At 39.6% G+C, this 22,500-nt stretch overlaps 1 protein-coding gene across 2 annotated transcripts in view; it reads right to left on the bottom strand.

Annotated features, from left to right (window-relative positions):
* Positions 1-22,500, bottom strand: part of CRYBA2 (crystallin beta A2) — a 114,076-nt gene that overhangs the window by 81,001 nt on the left and 10,575 nt on the right. Inside the window, exon 2 of one of the 2 annotated variants that reach the window (XM_044075221.1) lies at positions 6,852-7,017. In XM_044075221.1, the coding sequence (XP_043931156.1) occupies positions 6,852-7,009 (158 nt within the window). In that variant the 5' untranslated portion in view covers positions 7,010-7,017. Of the gene's footprint in view, positions 1-6,851; positions 7,042-22,500 lie in introns of both variants that reach the window. The other variant, XM_044075220.1, reaches the window with a different exon arrangement.

Consider the following 22,500-nt stretch of genomic DNA (forward strand, 5'->3'; position numbering starts at 1 on the left):
CAGAAGAAGATGACATGACTGCATTTCAATAACTTTTCCTTATCGGGGCAACAGAATGGATTGCTTCTGCTTTCAGCTGCCAGCAAGCTGTTGTCAGTTTTTTTACTTTTTATATTAAGGTAATATTTCATTATCAAGGGGTAATTATAAAGTAAGGCCACTAGTTCCCAGACTTCATTTTTATGACTTTCCATCATTCTTCTCTTACAGTTTGGGTAAGGAATAAAGAAAGCATCACCACTCAAAAAGTGGCAGTTATTCACCTGTTTTATTCCCCTCCTCCAATACACATGTATTGAGATTTTTCTGCACTTTCTGTTAAGCAAGAAATATTGCACTGTGAAAGCCAAGGTGTAGATATTCTGAAGTTGAAATGTTTGTTGCACTGTTTATGTAGAATTGTCACACAACTGTTAACGCATTAGCTAGAACTGTTGCCCAATAATGGAAAAGTACCAAATAAATGTCAATTTGTGTATATGAATAAATGTCGATTTGCGTACATGAATAAATGTCGATTTTTGTACATGAATAAATGTCGATTTGTGTACGTGAATAAATGTCAATTTTTGTACATGAATAAATGTAGATTTTTGTACATGAATAAATTAATAAATGTAGATTGTTGTACATGGGGATAAATAATGCATCCCCTGATAATAAGCTCTAATGCGTATTTCGGCTGGGGAAAAAGTATAAGACCCAATCTTATTTTTGGGGAAATAAGGTACATATATATATATATATATATATATATATATATATATATATATATATATATATATATAGATAGATAGATAGATATAGATATAGCTATAGCTATATAAAGAGAGAGAGAAGGAGTTCAAAATTAATTATCTCCAATAAGATTCATCAACTAAAACTATATTTAACAAACTCTTCAGCAATAGCCATTAATGAAAATAAAAAAAACAATCTTAATAAAGTGATCACAAATGTAAACCAATGTGTTACATTTACAGTTGCCAATTACATTAAATCACTTACTTGGGAATGGGGAATTTTACCCAGCGCACCCCTTGCTACCTGCTGCCCACCTTCCCCTGCTCTTAAACACCTTACATTAGAAAAAAAAAACTTTCCATAACACCACCACAATTCAGAAAACTTAGATCTGATTAAGGTTTTAGGGTTATGGTTTGTAGATTGCAAAAGGAACAGTTTTTCTTTTATTATGTTTCTGATGCTTGGTTTTAGTTATCTCATTTTCCTTCAGTGACTATCATTGTTGATTCATGTTGTTGGCATACCACTCAACTGCCCAGATCTTTACAGAATGTCCAGATTTTTTGCTTTATATTTGTATTTTGTTCATATAAAATTTGTAGGATTTTTTAGCAAATCATTGAGGAGTGACATCCCTAAAAATGGAAGACATTTGAGTTTCAGAGTTCATAATCTTCAGAAAATGCATGCTGATGCAAAACCTATTATTTTAGCAACTTTCTACATTTATAAAAGCAATATTTAAAATTTGTTCCTGATTTTGTTCCTTTGTCCCCCTCCTCCCATTACTTTTTTCTTTGTCCAGATTTCTTGTGCTAGGAAATTGAGAGGTATTGATAATGTGAATGTTTGAAATGTTTATTGCAATCTTGTGTATTGTTATTTAACATTTTGAATATGTATTATATATATATATATATATATATATATATATATATATATATATATATGTGTGTGTGTGTGTGTGTGTGTGTGTGTGTGTGTGTGTGTGTGTGTGTGTGCCTGTTTGTTTGTTTGTGTTTGTGTGTGCAGATATGTGAACATGTGAGGCTATATCAGGAGCATGATGTTCCAAATCTACATATACAGTAGGCCTGTTTGCATTGAAGATGATGAATCTCTTGTGCCTCTGTCCTTCATATGGGTGTTTGTCAAATGTCTTCACTGCATCTTAAAAAAGTGGTCATGTCTCTGTTTTTAAATAACTTGAAATCAATCACAAGGTGAATTTGTGTGCTACATCTCTCGAGAAATCAGTTATGCTGCATGTCATTTTTTTGTCAGAAATTAACTGTAATCTTGTCTGTGTCTGAATCCAGATCCTGAACCATGGAGACTTGAGAATCCCTTCTTTTATGCATTCATGGAGTATGTCAACCCTAGTCCAGCTGAGGTGCAGAAGCTCTCACAGGAATAATTTTTCTGCTGCCAGACTCCAGAGCCTCATGGGCCATGTCTAAGTGCTGCATTTTGTGTGTAGAAGGCCTTTCTGTTGTGCGCCTCCCACAGACCAGAATGTGGTTGCAATTGAGTGGAGCAGTGCCCTTTTGATTACATCTGCCCATTCCTCCTGAGTTTCCCCAACACACACATAGCTTTCTCAGTCTAGTACATGACCTACATTAGAGTTTCAGGTATGAAATAGCACAAATCATTAAAAGCATTTACTATTTCATGGACAGATGAAAGCTTCAGGGCTAGTTTCTATTTTGCCTTTATGTAAATATATGGAAACTGGCTATATACCTTAATAAAGCCATGATCTAAACCAGTTTTCCCATATACTGTGTCAAATATATCCAGCACCAATTCATCACTTTGCCATTGAAAACAGCTCCACCTGCACTGCGCCAAGTGAAACCAGAATCAGCTCACCAGTGCCAAAACAAACAACAGCCTTTAGTGCCTTGATAGCTGCTCATTCAAAATCAAACATAGTGAGCAGCAGCTACAGGTCCAGATTGCACTCCTCACTCACACATAACAGGGAAACCAATAAGGACTCATGAAGATCCTGATTCAGAAGACATTAAGGTCCAGAAAAGGGAACACATCCTGCTGTTAGCACTCTCCCCGAGAGGGCATGAATAGATGGAGGTCCTGTGGGAAAAGTCCCACTTTTGGCTCATATTGGAGAGCTGTGCATGTCAGGTACATTTTCTGAAGGGGTCAGGAGCAGTGACATCTTCACCCTGCTATGCTGTCTTCACTGTGAAAACTTTCTATCTCAGTAATAGCTGCCAAAGTGTTATGTGAAAAATGGTAAAAGTAGACTAGTGGTCTATTAACATTCATCCCATCAATTTCATACACCAAACCCGTAAAATGTGATGTAGAGAGTTCTCAATCCTTTTCTTTCCAGAGTATTTCCATAACTTAAGGTATTGATGATTTAGCTACTTTTTCTCCTCGTTAGGAGACCACCCATACCAATGGCAATTCTGCATTCTGAAGCTGACCCCTACCATGGTTTACTGAAAGGTCTTCAGGTGAGTCTGTAATACAGTTCAGTACTCACAGACCTCCCCAAAAAAACTAAAAAACTGTAGCTATTTTCATACTGAATAGTTATTTCCACATGTGATTTAATTCCCTCTTCCTTTGTCCATTCTGTCCCTCTTTTTTGTTCCAAAATCAAAAGCAATGCATTTCCCTTGATAGCAAGCAGCCACTTGACATAATCTATAAAACAACAGAGACTCCCTGATAACCCTTGTATTCACTGTGAGGTTCATATCTGTTTCTTTTTTATAGATTTCTATTGCGTCTTTGTAGAATTTTTTGCTTTTTAGAACAACAACCTTGGGTATGACTGAGATGGAAATATCAGATCAACTTTGGGTGTCCGGAATCATGCATCCAGACATTGGTCAGTGTAGTCAAGACCATGTCTGGAGTCCATTAACTCAGTTCTCATGACTCTAAGCCTCAGTGTCAACACTGGTTTTAATGTGGTGGTCCTACTGCTTGATGTAGGGTATTATACAGTGGCACCATTAGTGATACCATTCCAAGATTATTAAATAATGTTATTTAGTTTGCTTGGTTTCCCTGTCAATTAATAATGATAGACAGAATAACCAAATGATATATTTTATTCATTTATACTTTGTTGAGCAAGTTAGTCACACTAAGCCAGCTGCATCTTTTCAAGGGAGACCCTTGGTAGTTTTCACATGGACTAGGGAAGATTTTGTCCAGGACACCAAGGGAAATTCTCCTACTCTTTTTGATAGGTATCATGGGATCCTTTACATCCACCTTTGCTGCCATAACTCAGTTAGATGGAGCCTCTCTGACTAATGCATTGTCTAATAGATGTCACATTCAGAAGCACAACATCCCTTCCAAAGAAGACACTAGCACACCGGATTCTGTGCTGAATATTAGTGCCTGTGTTTGGTCAGAGGTAGACAGGTTTACTAATGTATGGGAAGTGTTTGCCTGTCTCCAGTGTTGTTGCATTAGTAATGGACCAAGACATTGTGAAAGGTCATTTACAAGACCTTGAGCAGGCTAATAGTGCACCTTGATCTTCTCAACTTTGAATGATAGTTACAGGTGTTCAAAGTCCAAATTTTCCAAGGTGTCTGTTATTGATTTCCACTATGCTGATGACCACAAAGACAAGGAGTGAGTCCACATTTAATATATTTTTCAGAAGCTTATGATACTCATTTAGACATGCAGTGATAGGAGAAATGTGTCATTTCAGAGGTCCCAGCAAACTTTCCATGGAAAGAAAAATATCAGAGCTGGAGAAATGATGAAAAGTGGAAGGAACACTCTGAAGAGCTCTTGAATCCCATGGACTTGCCCTTCTTTGATGAAGCAGTACAAAGATCAACTAGTGGAATTAAGTACATTCCTGTAGATAAGGCAACCATGGTGGTTAAACAACCCCACTGTGGTAAGGCTCAGGAGTGACTGAGATCTGGTCAGAAATTCTGAAAGCATTGGGTAATGCTGGGGTGCCAGGCTTAACTTGCCTCTTCAATATCATGTAGAAGTTATGGGCAGTACGTTGTAATTGCAAAAATGGCCTAGTGATGTTCCCCCTTTTCCAAAAGGTGGACAACAGACTCTGCTTTATTAACAAAGAAATCATGTTCCTCAGCATTGTCTGGAAAGTATACACCAGGCTGACAGAAATGAGACTTTACCTAATATCTGAGTCTGTCAATGAGGAGGAGCATCACATCTTGAGTTGGTAGCATAACAGTCGACAATCTCTTTCGCCTTTTATGTTTCTGCAAGTGTAATGCATGTTTGCCATTTTGTGTGTGTGTGTGTGTGTGTGTGTGTGTGTGTGTGTGTGTGTGTGTGTGTGTGTGTGTGTGTGTGTGTGTGTGTGTGTGTGTGTGTGTGTGTGTGTGTGTGTGTGTGTGTGTGTGTGTGTGTGTGTGTGTGTCTATGTCAGAGTCAGCATTTTAAATCCAGATCAGCCATATGGCCATATGGCTGCAAGCTCCAGCATTGCATTGTAAGAAGTGTCAAGTATTACAGGGGCCTTGAAGTACTAATACATGCCATTTGACACAAGTAGCCATTGACTGAAGCATGTGTTTGCATTCTTGTTGTCAAGCTGAATTCTGTTTGAGATGGGCCAGTGGTGTGCTGTCTCCCTTCCTGTTTACGAGTTTCATATATAGGTGCTGCCAAGGTTCTGAGAATACCCAGTTTGAATAGGTAAGCAATGCATCTTTGTTGTTTGCAGATGATACTGACTTCCTGCTCACAAACGACTGTGCTATCTGATATGTAACAGACTAATTTATTGCTGAGTGAGAAGTGCAATGGGATACAATCACCCCATTCATCCCAGAGGTCATGGGTCTCCTCAAGAAGATAATTTATTGCACTTGAAGACAATAAGGAAGGAAATTCCTCGAGGAGGGCTTTAGGTATCTTGCAGTCTTGCTTATGAGTGAGGTTACAGGGAATCAGCAGAAGGACCAGTAAATTGGAACAGTGGTACAAGTCCTAGAGGCATGAGGCTAAAGTGGGAGCTCAGTTCTATGCTGGATTCTTATTTTCCCTGTAAGTTTATCTCCATAGCCTCACTTATGGCTACAAGCTGTGTTTAATGTCTGCAAAGATGAGACTGCAGCTACAAGTGGTCGGAAAAAATTCCTTCATAAAGCTGCTGGGATGAGTCTTAATGACAGAGTTCAAGGTTCTGCTTGGATCTTAGAGAACAGATTTTGTGCCTTTGAATTACTAGGAACATATTGAGCAAGGTTTAGCATCTTATGAGGATGTTCTCTGGCATCTCCTATGTGAGGTTTACCAAGCATGGTCCAATGAATGCAGACATTAGGGCTGATCTGGACATACTGGAGTAATTATATCTCACAGCTTCACTTGGAGTCCCTTGGAAGTTTCACACGCTAGGCCACGGACTCTTGATGAAGACAGAAAAGTCTGATTTGTCCTGTTAAACTGGGTATCATTATTACCCCCATCATGGCAATTATTTTATTAAATGGATGGATAAATGGAAGGGAACATTTATGTTTAGGAAGGAGATTCACGTTGATTAGAGGAGTTTGAATCAGACAATAAGGCACTAGATGTAGAAATAATTTGGATGAGATAGGAGAAAACTACAGCTGAGAGCATTTAAGTGAATTAAGGAAGGTAGATGCATTGTGAGGCTGGATGTGACAGTGAAATGGACTTGATCAAAATAGCACAATTATGATTGAAGTCATTTGGAAATGGTAGCTGAAATATGGACCTGGAAAGGTTGCACTGATATAGGAAACCTAAAATCTCACTTGTTATTGAACTGCACTTATGGATCATTTAAGGTTCCTGTGAGGAAGCATTTCATTCCCTTCATATACTGATGTCTTCTATACTGCTGTTATAAGGAAAGATAAGAATGCTTCATCTATACTTTTCATGGTAAAGGTCAGATAAGACTGATCCAAGCACTGAAATTATGTCATTGCTGCATTTTACAGTGACCTAATATACAGGCAATACTGTGTTATAGTGTCCTTTTCAGTCTTGCAAATACAGAGGATTTCAACCAAATATACATTGAGTTGTACTTGTGATACTATCAGATTTCTCTGAAATAATCATAGTATACTCACGGGCCACATTCCACCTTAATGGAGCGAATTTTTTGGAATCCCCGATCCATGATGTTGGGACACTCCATGATGAACTCACAATGTTTCCCATGAAAGAATTCTTCTTCCCATACAGTGATCTTCCACTGGCCCATGGTCTCCATTTGCTGGCTGGTCATGGTGGCACCTTTGTGTGAATAGAAAATGAAGACTGAAACCACAAAGGAAGCCAGAGTCAGAAATTTGCCTTGAGAAACTGACATGTTTGCAAGACATCAGCAAAGCACCTGCCATTTAACTGTGGATTTTTTGTTTTAATAAGAGTACTTGTTTTTATACTAATCAAAACAACCCTGAAAGTCCATTCTTCTGTTTGAACCTTAGATGTCTGCTTCTATATGCATGGCATATTCAGAGGAATGATTTTGTCCATTTACCTTCAAAGGTATAATTTTTTTTAAAGAATGAAAAATTATACTATAAAACATTCCAGAGATTGTATCCTGAAGTACAAAGAAAAATAATTAAAAACATAATTATACCACAGTCAACAGAGTTAGCACAGTCTAAAAACTATTATCAAAGACAGGTTGTTTAATTAATTACAGGAAGTGAAAGCAAAACAAAATTAATCCATGAATCAATTTTGCCTGTTAATTTAGCAGAAAATAGCATGCTACAGCAACTGTAGTATTATAAAAAGTTATATGCAATCAACAGTTGTTGGTACATCATACAAATGAAAACAAAAGTAAAAGATATAGCAAACTGGTCAGTCAAATAGACTTTTCTCCTGCACCATCTGTACCTAGCCTGCTAGCACTAGACACCCCGAGGGAGTATATCAGCTGCCTCATAGTTCCTGACAACCATTTGCTTCTACCACTAGAAGAATCTATACATGAAAGCTGCAAGCATTTACTAATTTTGGAGATCAGTTTTTCACTACAAATTATTGGCAGTACTCACTGGGTTTTAAGTACTGACTATCACCTCATATGACCATGCCTACCTTGTCTTAAATCTGCAAATAAATCATCTTATTCTGAGGTGATTAGGAAATGCCTGCTCAGACCTCAAAGGCCTCTGAGAGGTAGCTTGGTTGCATAGAATGGTGAGTGATACACTTAGAAGTGAACAGCACCTGTAGCAATAACAAACAACAGAGAAGAAAAGGGACATCACTCAGATGCAAACCAAAACCCTTAAGGCAACTTTGTCAAGCCTGTACATCTGATAATGTTCCAGTCATAAGTGACTCCACGTTGAGACACACAGATGCACACTACTCACTACTCTGATCAAGGAAAGGGTGACAGTAAGCTGTCTCTAGGGTGCCAGGTTTTGGCATGTCACAAGAGCACTCCCGTCCCTTCACACCTGTAGTCATTTGACATGGTCATTGTGAATGTGGGCACTAATGACTTGAGATGCACCTACTTGGATCATATGAAGAGAAGTATAATGGCACTTTCATAATATGCCTCTGAGGTTGGTGTGAAACTAATCTTGAACAGCATCCTACCATCATGGGTTCATAGGTAGGTACTAGGCTATTGGCCCTAGGGCCTATATAAGCCTAGCCAAAAAGGTACCCTGGCTTTCACCACCCAAGAAAATTATTTTCCTGTGCCCCTGGCGAGCAGAGACATAGAGGTGATTCCAGAGGTGAATTTCCTATTTCCCATCCAATCATCAAGATTTTTTTGAAGAGTGCTAATGAGGAGCTTTGTTTGATATAGATAGGTAGCTTTTTCCAGAGTATGGGAAGTCTCTGGGACAGAAATCTATCCCTCCAGCATGTTCTGTTTATTGTGGTAACAAGGTTTATGTCTCTGGAGCATGTAGTTTGAAGGGATTGGGATTTCTTTAAGTGGTGCATGTCCAATAGCTCTGGGTTTGACATAGCTTTGTATGTTAGGCAGAGATTGCCTCTGAGTAGCGACGGGGTAAAGCTGAAGTTTTTGGAGACAGTCTGCGTAGGGCATCTGTTTGAGGCTGGTAATCCTCTTTGTGAGGTATTTCTGTGGCCTCTCCAGTTGCTGTAAATGTCTTGTGAGATACATACCAAAAGGGGCGTTGTACTCTATAATGGGTCTAATGAGTGATGAGTAGAGGGGAACAATGACCTCTTTTTGACTGGTTGGGAAACCTTTTATGATGAGGTGTGCCACATAGAAGGATTTCCTGACTACTGTGGTGATGTGATTATCAAAGGAGAGACTACTGTCCACCTGTGTCCCAAGGTCTCTTATCACACTTTTGGTGTTAAGTAGACTACCACCTATGTGGTAGCTCATGGGTACAGAGTTTTTACCAAAGGAGATGACAATGCACTTTTTGGCATTGAACCTGAGGCCATGGCTTTGACACCAGCCATCTGTCTCAGTGAGACCCTTTTGTAGGATGTCCACATTGTTAGGAGTTTTGATTATGGCTCCTAGTCATCTGTGAACTTCATTAGCCAAAGACCTTCTGTGTTAGCCTGTACTTCAGAAAAGTAGATACCAAACAAGAGAGGACCCAGGACTGAACCCTGTGGTACTCCACTTGTCACTGGTCTGAAGTCAGATTTGGAGTCTGCTACTTTCATAGTGAGAGTTCTGTCAGTGAGCCAGTTGGCAACCCATTTTGTGACATAGGGATTTATACCTAGTTTAGTGAGTTTATCTATAATTCCAGAGTGGGGGATGGTGTCAAAAGCCTTGGTGAGATCTAGATAGGCTGTGTGAACCACCTTACCCTCGTCTACGGCTTTGGTGACTGCTTCAGAGAAGTCTATCAGGTTTAGGAGACATGATCTGCCTTTTAGAAACCCAAACTGGGTGGGGTCCAGGGTTTGGAGATTACCAATGTCTTTGTTTATAAGTTCCATGATGATACGTTCCATGGCCTGGCAGACCAGGCTCATTAGGCTAATGGGGCGGTAGTTCCCGGGGTCCATGGTGGATCCACCTTTGTGGAGTGGGATAACTGTCGCTGTGCGCTATTCAGTCAGCATAAAGCCTGAGGTGAGGCTATGATTGAACATGGTGCTTAGGTGGGGTGCCAGTTCATTCTACAGTTCATGTAGAATGCAGTCTGGGATATTGTCAGGTCCTGTGGATGCTGTGTTCTTGGCTTTTGAGAGTGTGTTTTTTTCTTGTGCAGCTGTGATTACAGGAGCTTTGCATTCTTCTGGTATAGAGATGGGCCCTTTAGGGGGTAAGAGGGGGGTAAAGTTAGCACTGAACCTATCTGCCAGGATGTTGGCAATATCAGTTGGTTCTGTATATTTAGTGCCATTGTGCTATAACTCAGAGCAGATCTGAGTGTTGCCATTGAGATTCTTGACATAGCTTTACAAGTGGATGGGGAATAATCACCAAGAACGATACCACAATACAAAGAAAATATATGTGACTAACTATTGGCTTAGTTATTGACAGCATTCTAAGGGGTCCACACATATTAGCATAGGACAAGATGACAGACAGCCCTACATGCTGTTTCAGTGAAGGCCTGCACCTCTATCCTCATAGCTTCTACATATTGGCCAAAGATTTCTCCACCCCCATAGTGCCTTTTTAATGTAAGGTTAGTCTCCTCAAACAACTAATGTGGCCAAACAAAATCAAGATTATATAGATTCATGTATTCATAAATTCATAGACTATTACTAGGCTAATGACCCAAGGTGCCTTTCTTAGCCTAGCCAAGTTTTCCCAAAAGAATAATGATGCCCTACATCCAAATAGGACATTAATGGCCAAAACATTTTAAGCTACCTCTGTCCATAAGGGACATGGGTGCCAGGCCTAGTGTAAATTTTCTATTGCCCATCCACTTGTCTAAGTTGTGCTTAAACAGGGTAATAGACAAATTCATCTTCACATGCATGGGAAACCTGTTCCATAGGAGGGGCAATCTCTGGGACATAGGTCTGTCTCTCCAGCAAGTTCAGTTTAAGTCACAGATAAAATTCAGGTCCCTACACTTTGTATTCCTGGTACTTTTTGACTTACAAATATGTTGGAGATTCATATGTGTGAGGTTTGCCGATGCCTTGTAAACCAGGGATAAGTCACCCCTCAGCAATCTATAGGAGACTGAGTAGAGGGAAAGGGTATTAAGGTGCTCTACATAAGGCAAGTTTGGGTATTTACGTATTATCGCAACCAGATTTTCGTGATAATAGCACTTGCTTCCCAATCATGACAAATGTTCGTTAATGTTGTTAAAATGTAATATAGTGTGTTTTCTTTTAACAGTACACCTTATTTTCTGGACTGCTATCGATACAATGTGCAAGACATGCTGTTGTTCTTTCTTAATGGCGTTTACTGGCACAACGTTCAACGGGCAGACTTGCAGGAAGTGACACAGGTGCCAGTAAACACCATTAAGAAAGAACAACAGCATGTCTTGCACATTGTACTGATAGCAGTCCAGAAAATAAGGTGTACTGTTAAAAGAAAACACACTGTATTACATTTTAGCAACATTAACAAACATTTGCCATGATCGAGAACCAAGTGCTAAGAGGCATTGTGTTTGATCTCCAAATAGAATCAGGTCAGTCATGTCATATAAAATGGAATTGGGGGAAAAAAGGGCCAAAACATTGCAGCAAGGGTGCCAAATTAAAAAAAGATGCATATATCTCTGATCTGACAGACTTTCCACTACACTTAAAAAATGCACATGTAAATAACTGCATTCCTCAGAAGCCTGAACACCTGCTGTTACTGGCAAGCCACTACTGAATGCCTTAACCAATTCTTGCATTCAGCTATGGCGGAAAAGGATGCTACAGCAGCCCTGACAATTAAAGCCAAACTGAAAGGAATATACGTAGTATGGCCGTTATTTCACAGCATGGGCTGACAAAGAACATTCAGTGGGTGGCCTTGCAATGCAGTGACATGCTGCTGCCAATAAAGAGCACGAAGAAACAACAGCTGTATGTTGTGTACTTTGTGTTGGTAGCACTCCGGAAACCAACCTATTTTGTTAAAGAAAACACGCCATTTTCCATTTCAAGCACATTAACTTGCACACTCACTGATCGGGAACCAACCACTGTTTCTGTGAAAATCTGGTTGCGATAATACGTAAGTACCCAAGTTTATTATCCTTTGCATTCTTTTTGTAAGGAACCTTTGAGATTGCTCTAGTTGCTGTATATGCCTAGTCAGGTACATACCAAAGGGAGCATTGTACTCTATGACTGGTCTGATAAGGCCAAAGTACAGTGGGATAATGACCTCTTTTGACCTAGATGCAATGCTCTTACTTATACGCTGTGCAATATAAAAGTATTTCCTCACCACTGTGGCCACATGGTGGTCGAAGGTAAGGCTACTGTCTACATGAGTACCCAGATGTCTGAGCACTGGGTTGACTCTTAGGGCTGTATTACCAACATGGTAATTGGATGGGATGGTTCATTTCCCAAAGGGTACAATTATGTATTTTTTATCATTGAGTTTAAGATCATGACTTTGACATCATTTAATAGTCAAAGACAGACCTTCTTGAAGAATGCTAGTGTCTGCAGGGGAGTTGATGATAACCCCCAGCTTACAATCATCTGAAAACATTTGCTTCCATTTCAGAAAAATAGATGCCAAAAAGGAGTGGTCCCAATACTGAGCCCTGAGGAACTCCTGTAGTCATTGGCCTCTTGGTGGAGGTGGCCTCACCTATTTTGACTTCCTGGGTCCTATCAGTGAGCCAGATGGTTATCCAGAGGATGATAAAAGGGTTTATACCTAAATTAGTGAGCTTGTCTACAATGGCTGAGTGGGGTATTGTATCAAAAACCTTGGCCAGGTCGAGGTTAGCTTTGTGCAGTCTTACCTTCATCCAGTGCTTTGGTGAGCCTCTCAAAAAAATCCACCAGATTTAATAGGCATGACCTTCCCTTAACAAAGCCAAACTGTGATGGGTACAGTGTTTGCAGGTTACTTATGTCCTCATTTATCATATTCAAGATGATTCTTTCCATGGTCTTACATATGAGGCTGGTAAGACTTATGGGCCTGTAGTTACCTGGATCAGTAGTTGGACTTCCTTTGTGCAGGGGAATGACAGTAGTCATCTTCTATTCCTTGGGCACAGAACCTGACTGAAGGTTTTCATTGAAAAGTGATTCAAGTGGATCAGAGATATCATGTTTCAAGCTATTTATTAAACATCCCCGGATGTTATCGGGGCCCATTGATGCAGTTTTTGTCCTTGAAAAGTGCATTAATGATCTGTTCTCTGTTAATGTTTGGGGTGATTGTTATGTGGTATTTACTTTTGACTATCGGGAGGGGGGGTGGGAGAAATTCAAGCTTAACTTGTCAGCCAAAATGTTGGCAATGGCCTCCAGTTTAGTGTGGATGATGCTATTTACAGTAAGTGTTGTGGATTGCTGTGTATTTCCTTTGAGGTTACAGACATAGTTTTAGAAAACTTTGTGGTTGCCCCTTGCCTGAGTAGCTATTTATTCTTTAAATTTAGCCTCAGAAACACAGGTGCTGGAGAGGCTGGGTATGGAGAGAATAGGACTTGAGTGTTTAATGTCAGCTCACCCATCCTAAGAGGGTGGTAACTTGGCTCATGGTACTAGTGACATAGCAGTGAACCTAATGAGCCTCTGGTGCCATGGTGCACCATTTCCAGTAGTTGGATAGTGGGAGAGCATTTATGCCTTGTCTGAGTCTAGCAGTTTTATAGTTCTTAAGCTGCCATGGGGAGGGGTTAGGTGGGGTGACCTGATACCTTAGGTGTGGATAATGGCTTTCTCTCATTATACCCACCTTTCACCCTGAAGGAATAAATGAGAGAACTCCCTCACCTCCAGGGAGTGAATGAGCCAGTTAAGGCTTGTAGCCACTAAGCTATTGGGAACAAAAGAAAAACATTTGTCAGTCACCCTGCTAAACAGGGGTCCAGGGAAGTAAATATTGTGAGAAGAAATAGCCAGGGAATTGTTATGGCTAGGCTTGTATAGGCCCTAGGGCCGATAGCCTAGTACCAATCTATGAACCTATGACATGCAACAGTGAGTTGTTTTTTTGCTGCTTATTCCGGTTAAATTATGTTATTTTTCAAAGTCTTAGGACTCATCACATTTCATACTTCTGACTATAGATCTTTTCTTTCTGTCTTTCCTTGTATTGTATATATGTATACATTTTCCCCAGCATTTGTGAGATCAGTGAACTATATTCAGTTTATTTCCATGTCTGTAAAACTCAGAAAGAAATGTCCTTTCTTTACAGGAAACTCTTGCCCCAGGTTTGCTAGGCCATCATTGTAAAGAGCAAGGTTAATTTAAGATTTAGTTGACTTAAACTCAAACATACAGCAGTAATATGATTTGCACTATTTGTGATTATATCTGCTCAAGGTGTATTAGTGTACACCACAAAACCAGAACTGACCCCCACTTCCCTCATGAGGGACTTGTTAGGCTGGCCTCTGGTTCCTCATTCTTTTTGATTAAAATACAATTTGTGTGTTGGCACAAGTTCAAAGAAATAAGCTTCTAGGAGCGCACAGCAGATTTCATTAATGACTAAGAGAGTAGTGTGCTTTGATTTTCTGTGCAGCAACCATGCCAGGCTTTTACCTTTACTTTTGAGTATGACTGCTGCTTTTTTTCCCTTTTGTTGTATAACAGACTGATAGTGTGATTCCACCAGGGTTGCTTGTCTTTTGAGTTTGTCTTATTCTTAAAATGAGTGGGCACAGCTCAGTCTATACAGCTATCAATATGGCTATACAGAGATTTTGTAAATAGCTCAGTGTATTCTATGGTGTTTTCTGCGTTTGGGCAGGGCTTGGAATTTAGCCAATGTATTACTTAGTAGGGAGAGGTTAGCCTTGGAATAGTTCCTAAAGGTGTGTGTGTGTTTTGCCAGATTCACAGATTTAATTTCTATATCAAGTAATACTGTCTTATGGTCTGATCTGATGAGCAAAGATATTACATTGGGTGAGGAAAACTGGCCCCCTATGTTTGTGAGTACAAGGTCAAGGATGTTTGTACCCCTGGTAGGAGAATGGACCAACTCTTCCAGAATGTTGGCATTAACAAAGTTTAGAAATCAGTGGGCTTGTGCATTAGAAGAGGTGTAGGATTCCCAATATATAGAGGGGTAGTTGAAATCCTCCATTAGTATCATATTGGGCTGAATGGTGAGGGATTCTAGTATATTGAGATAGGCAGTATGGGTTTCCTGTGACATGGAGGGGACCTATATCTTGCAAGTATATGGTACGGCACTGTGTTTATGGTGAGTTGCACATGTATGAGTTCCAATGGGTCATACACTTTAACAAGCCTGGATGTGAGATTAGTTTTAATGTAGACTGACACTCCTCCACCTTTAGTTACCTCCTGTGCAGTAGCTGGTCTAAAGGTGTGAAAGGCACTGCTGGGGTACTCTTAGACTTTAAACCATGTGACTTGATGGACGCTAGCCCCGAAAAGGCAGATAACCATGACTCTCTCTTTACTCAGTCTGACCAGGAAATTTGGCTGTGTGTTGGTTTTCTTTAAGGGCTTAACAGTGGAGGCATTGGATACAGTATTGCTATGTGTAGCTGTGGGTGGTGTTTTAACAAAGTGTTTATGTGATGGCTGAGGACCCTTTATTTGATTGTACCATGCAGGAGCTCTTAGGAAGATTACCTCTACATGCCTCAGCATAAGTAGTTTTATGTTGAGAGTCTTTACAGTGTGCAGTAGGTGTGCAAGTGTCACTCACAACCTCTATAGGATTAGTTTTGTTTGTAAAGAGAGAGTTTTGCTTCCAGCATTAAAGTGTGTTTACACCTCTCACATACACTATCTGTTTTGTTAAGAATAAATGAGTTGTCAGTGTAGATGAGGCAATTGCTTCAATGCCTCAGAATACCCATCTCAACCAGATTGGCCACAGAGAGAGTCAGGACGTGCATATCCATGGCCACTGATCTACTAGGGGGGAGTGAGGAGAACTTAGAAATATTGAACAATTCAATAAGACAAGCAACTTGATGAGGCGTGCTCAGCTATGAGCAAACTATATGCTCTAATAGTTTAAAAAAATCTGCCTAGACAGTAATGCCTCAAGAGGGCAGACTACAGACCAGAACAAAGACATTTAGAATAACAAGCACAATAAGCCTTCACCAGCAATTCCCAGCTCAGAAGGGTGTAACCTAGCCTCACCTGCCAAAATAGTGTACAATGCAAATCTTCCTTATGTAAGATGATTAGTTTGAAGCCCAAGTACTTAAATAAAAACTAAGAGGCTTAGAATAACAATTACAATACAATCAGGCTGCTAACATGCAGTAATAAATGCAGCAGAATAAATGCAAATGAACACTTTAAGAACAAGCAGCAAAACGCAAAAAGATTAATAAAGTGGAAAGAAGCACAGATTAATAAAAGCAGCTGAATAAAGTACAAGTTTTTTTAAGTAAGTGGCAAAGGAGGAAACAGAAGGTAATTCAAGGTGGTGGGCCTTCCCATCTGATCTCTCTGTACTCAAATCTATCCTATCCTGGACCTCTCAGCATCTATCATACGAGACAATATTAGTAGGCGATGTTAATATTGATTGGAATAAACTCTCAAACTTCTATCCAAGCATCAATATTAACCTTTTTTGGTTCAGTCAACTCATTTCTACCCACATCTGCATCAACAAGAACTCCTGCTCCATTATTGACTGGATCTTAACCTCCAACCCCTATCAGTACCATAATCCAAGTAGTTTACCAGACTCCTTAAGTGATCACCTTCCTGTCTCAATACTAAGAATGCCATCTCCCACCTCTAAAATCCACCTTTATAAAGACTGCCAAAACCTATCTAATTTTAATGTACATAACTTCAACTACCAACTCTCTCTTGTAAACTGGTCCCACCTGTACAACCTTCCCTTGAATGAAGCCATTCTTGAATTTAATAATATTTTCCTGAACATACTAAACTCCCTAGCTCCCATAAGAAAACTTAGGATCAAATCTAATCCAGCACCCTGGCTCTCCAAACATACCCTTTCCACCATGAAATGTATGGATTCCACCTGGAAACAATGGACTAAGTCTACATCCCCTTCTCTCCTCCTTAGATTCAAACAACTACAAAATCTTACTAAACAGTTATTGCCCAAGACAAGAAAAATGTATTCCTACAGTAGATGCTCAATCTACCACTCTTCTAATGCTAAACAATTTTGGCATACCATGAACCACATTCTCCATCCAGGAAACCCCTCCACCCCAACCCTTCCTTTAACAAAACACCCCTTGAAACAGCTACCTTACTAAACAATTACTTCATAGACTCAATCCACAAACTATACCCTCCTGACACCAACCAATCACAATCCCCCTCCAGTACCTGCCCCCACTTAACATTCTCCCTGAACCCTGTCCCCACCACCTATATAACATCTCTTCTGCTGAAACTTAAAACATGTTCTCCTTCCTACGACAATCTACCCCCTCACTTTCTCAAAGTTGCAGCCAATACTATAGCATATCCTGTATCAATCCTTATTAACCATTCTATCAAAGAATCCATAGTACCAGACATCTGGAAATCCTTCTTCACAATACCACTTCACAAAGGAGGTAGCTCCACTGACCCATCCAATTTCTGCCCTATAGTCATTATTTTACCTCTGTCAAAATCCTAGAGAAATGCATTCATACACAGCTTCTCAAATATCTACTACAGGAAAATCTCCTCACCCCCTCACAACATGGATTTAGTCCCCACCACAGCACTTCCATTGCCCTTCTCTCTTTCATCCAGACTGTAGCTGAGGCTAGGGACAACAACAAATTGGTGTCATGCCTATTCCTCAACCTCTCAAAGGCATTTGACACAGTCTCCCACCCTAAGCTCCTCACAAAATTTACTGAACTTAACCTCTCTGTATCCGCTACTCTTTGGTTCTCTAGTTATCTTACAGACAACAATCCGTTGGATGTCTGTTTGCTTGCTCTCCCTTCCTACCCATCAAAACTGGTGTACCCTAAGGATCTATTCTCTGCCCTCTCCTCTTTAATATTTTTACTAATAATCTTTACTCTGCCTGCTCCACATACTCACTAATCCAGTATGCAGATGATTCAACTCTTACTACCCTCTCCGGCAACCCTACTTCTTTTCATAAAGTTTTCAAATGTCATTTCAAAGTCTTACTTTCCTTTTGTGTTTGAAACTGTACTTGAATTTTCATTTTTGTTTCCCTATTACATGTTTTTATTGCATAAAGATTCTGGGGGTTGCAGTTTTTCTTTTTTCATAGTCTCCAAAATAATTTTCCATTGAAAAAACAGTCTCAAATATAATGTCACAAAATGTGTCTTTCTAAAAAGATTAAATGCTCTTAGCTCATGTGCTTGTATACTGAAAGGAGCTATTAAATTGTCCCCTGCTTTATACTTGTCCATTTCCTCATCTCCTTTACATTAAATCCTTACCGTGTACTTTCATTTTTCATTTTCTTCAGCCTTTATCTTTTCTGGTACTCCCATTTTGCCGTATTTTACTTTGAATATGCTTCTGTTTTTCATCTCACCACTATTCTTCAGGATTGTCTCTGCATCTCCTTTTGTATTTTTGCCATAATGCCCCATCAGGACATGCCTCCTTCATTTTCTGTCTCACTCTGCACCACCATTTCTTTAAGTGAATCATCCCACAACCCTCATAATTGGAGCGCTGTAATTATACATCCATCATTTACTGACTCATCAACATCAAACAGATTTCTTTGAAACAACTTCTCAGAATCCTGCATGCATTCTTCGTTCTCGATAATAGCTTTCTCCTTCAATTCTCACATCGCTCCATTATCTCCTTCTCTCACGATCTGCCACCCTGTTTGTCTGGGCTGCCTCTGCACCTGGAATGGAAACAGGAAGTGCTCATCCAAAGCATATCCCACTTGCAAGAATGACGAGTAGAAGTTCCCTGATACCCTTAGTAGTATAAATACTACTGGGACTAACCTGGTCAGCAGAGGATAAGTAAATAAAAATTATACAATGGTAAAAGTCAGATACGAAGGAGAGAACATAGCATGTAGATAAATCAATCACCTCTGAGCATATAGTAATAAAATAAAAACGTGACGTTTATTGAGTAAGCGCTTTCACCCACTTGGCTTCATCAGACTCATGGATATAAAACAGGAAATTAAAACAGTGCTTAAATATACATCCTGGGCGGGAGATATAACTCCACCCTATCTATTAAACAATTAAAAATATTTAAAACTAATTAAGTCACTACAACTCAGCAAGAGATTCCAATTGAAAGAAACACTACTGAGTTATAAAAACAACCACAAAGCATAACATGAGTGAGACATTAGACTGCCAGATAGAATAGTTCACACAGTAAAATGCATGACCAAATAACAAGCTTAGAAATAAATGAGACAGCATACTGTGAAGACAGCATGCTGTTAAAACAACAACAATAAACAGAAATAATTATTCTTCTTTAAAACTAAGACTAAACAATTGAACATACCAAACTTGGAACTGTGTACCTGTTAAAATGCTTTTAATCTCCTCATCCTTAAGAATGGTTTAACAGACAGTTTAGCGTTCAAACCTGGGGGTACGTCTGATCTGAGCTTGATAATCCACATGTTCTCTCTACCTTCTGTATGCATTCTTATGTCTCCTCCCCTGATGTTCACCTGCATCTGTTCTAAAATCCTAAAGGTAAAAGTATGTGTGGAGTCAGTTTCAAGAACATGTTTGGCAAGTGCATTACTACTGTGTCGCATCCTAATCGCATATAAGTGCTCTCGTATTCTGTCTTTCAGATATCTATTGGTTTTCCCAATGTAAAATGATGAACATTTTCCACATGTGGCAATGTACACCACATTAGCTGATAAACAATTACCATGAGCTTTCAAATGATAAGTATAATGATTAACTGGGTGAACAAAAGTCACTTCACTACTGATGAATGAACAGAAATTGCATTTACCACATTTTCGAGTTCCAGACAGACTGTTAGTGGATGACTTCCTTAATCTCTCTTTATCACACAGTATCCTCTTCAGGTTTTTCTTATTTTTGTACCTAAAGCACGGAATATCACCTACCCTTTCCTTAACATGGGTATCAACCGTGAGGACATTCCAATGTTTTTGAACTACTTCCTAATTCTCCAAGCATCAGTGGTATAAAACATGGTAAATGCTTCACCACTTGATGTATAAGTGCTAGGTGCTGTAGGTTCATTACTAATGTTCTCCTGATGTGAAAAATAGGGTGCTGCTCTGTCTTGCCTGGATCCCTGAACACTATCAAATCCTTCATAATCTCAATGTTGTTGTAACAACGTTGAGATAGTCGAGTATACAGGTCATCAAGGTCCTGTATAAATCCCTGTGAAGTAGGGTTATACCTAGAGGCCCTCATTGCCTGTCCTTTAACAATATTCCTGTAAACAAACTGTGGATGCATGCTGCTACGATGTAACAGTGTGTTAATGTGACACTTCTTCCTAAATACACCAGTATTCACAAGTCCATTGGGTAATTTCTCAACAAATACATCAAGAAAAGTAATTCTGGTTGCAGATGCCTCATGACTAAACTTAATGTAGGTGGTGGCATTGTTCAGCTGTTCAACAAAAACATTCATCTGATGTATGGAACCTCTCCAAATAAAGAAGAGGTCATCTACAAAGCGCTTATAGAACACAATGTGTTCCAAAAGCCTGGCAGGGTATACATAAAAGTATTCTCCCATTCTGCCATAAACAAGTTGGCGTAGCTATTGGCACACGAGGTGCCCATAGCTACGCCATCTCTTTGTAAAAAGCACCTATCCTGAAAGCAAAAAACATTATTGTGCAATACAACCTCTAACAATGAAATAATTAACATGATCTTAGATTCAGAGAACTCAGTCACCCTGTGTAAATGTTTGGTTATAAAATCAACACCAACACTGTTCGGAATTACTGTGAATAACGATTTCACATCCATAGTCAAAAAAATGAGATCTAATGTGTCTGTTACATCCTTCAGGCAGTCATACAATTCAATTAGGAACTGTTTCGTATCCCTCAGAATGAATTTATTCATGTTCACAACTGGCCTTAAGTTGTGCTCTATATAGATTGAAGATGGTTCAGTGATCCATCCCCTCCCCGCTACTATTGGTCGGAGCGGGGATCTGTCAGATTCTTGTGTATCTTGGGGAGTCCACTGATCAAAGGTATCAATGGTGACTTGACATCAAGAAATGAAAAAAGGTGATTGTCTATGACGTGGCTATTTAAAAGACCCAATAAAAATCCATTCACCCTATGAAGAAAAACTTTCACTAGATCTATATCCAGTTGTTGGTAAAACAATGTGTCTCCAAGCATATTTAACATTCTATTGGTATAGTCTTCATGGCCCAGAATAACAATGCCCCTCCTTTATCAGCCGGTCTAATACATATGGAGGGATCATTAGACAAACCTCTTAAAGCTCTATTTTCTTTATAGGTGAGGTTATATTTTCTCAATGTGTGTTGATGCTCACCATCCCTCATCCTGTATAAATCATCTTCAACCAACTGGCTGAAAGCAGATAACAAGGGATGCAGGGGAGTGAACGAGCTTGACGATGAAAATTGAAATGGGTAACACTTCACTGCTCTCTCTAAAGTATAATTTCAGAGATAAATTACGTACATATACCTTGAAGTCCCTTATCGCCTCTTCAAAAACACTACTTGCTGTGGGTATAAATGAGAGACCCCTAGATAGTACTGATAACTCATCATTATTCAATGTACGTTGGGAGAGGTTGAAAATTAAGGTTTCCCTTTCCCTTTGTTCTCCCACATTTTCTTTATATTCCTGTTCAAGGTTGTTCAACGATAGCTTCCGTTTCTGTCGCCCCCCGCTCAATGGTCTCGCCCTGCCCCCCTTGTAATCCACTCTGATCGGAAAAGGGTGTCTTGAATCATAAATAGGAGCATTCTCAGACCGGGACGTGGAAGCTGTACCCTGTGTATGTGAAAAAGATTGTGAGGAGGTATTGATCTTGCTCCTCACTACTGGTTGTAGCTTATCAGTTGTACCAGTGTGACAACCTGTATTATGTTCTACAATTATAACATCAGAGGTACAAACACTAACTGCACTCATATCAGAGCCATTCGCATTCATCTTAGTGGTAGAAACACCTACTGGTGATTGCGAGTGTGGTAAAACTAAACTTTGTGGCTTAATCACACATTCTTCACCAACAACAACATCGGATAATTGAACATGTGGGGATGGTCTACTGCCAGCTGCTAGAGTATTATAGACCCGTGCCCCATCATTAATTAAATCAACATGTAAAGCATCAGAAACATCAGGAACATTGTTAACTTTGTCAACTGCAACATTGTTCACATTATTAACATTAGTGCTCATTGTCCGTGGCCAAGTGAAGATATGGCCTAATCTGAAGTCAGTTAAGTCTCTCTGCAGCTTGTGTCGCTTCTGTGAAAGAAGCTTTCGTTCATATTGGTTGACATTGTCCAATAAACTACTGAAACTGTTCTCTAAAATAGTCGTTGGAAAGCTGTCATAAAGTTTCTTCTGTTGGTCTGAGATCAGCGATCTCAGCGACTCTAGAGGAGAGAAAAGTTATTCAACAACTGCATATACTTA

This window comes from Protopterus annectens, chromosome 6.part0 (assembly GCF_019279795.1).
Source record: "Protopterus annectens isolate FY-2018-M chromosome 6.part0, PAN1.0, whole genome shotgun sequence".
Classification (NCBI taxonomy): domain Eukaryota; kingdom Metazoa; phylum Chordata; order Ceratodontiformes; family Protopteridae; genus Protopterus; species Protopterus annectens.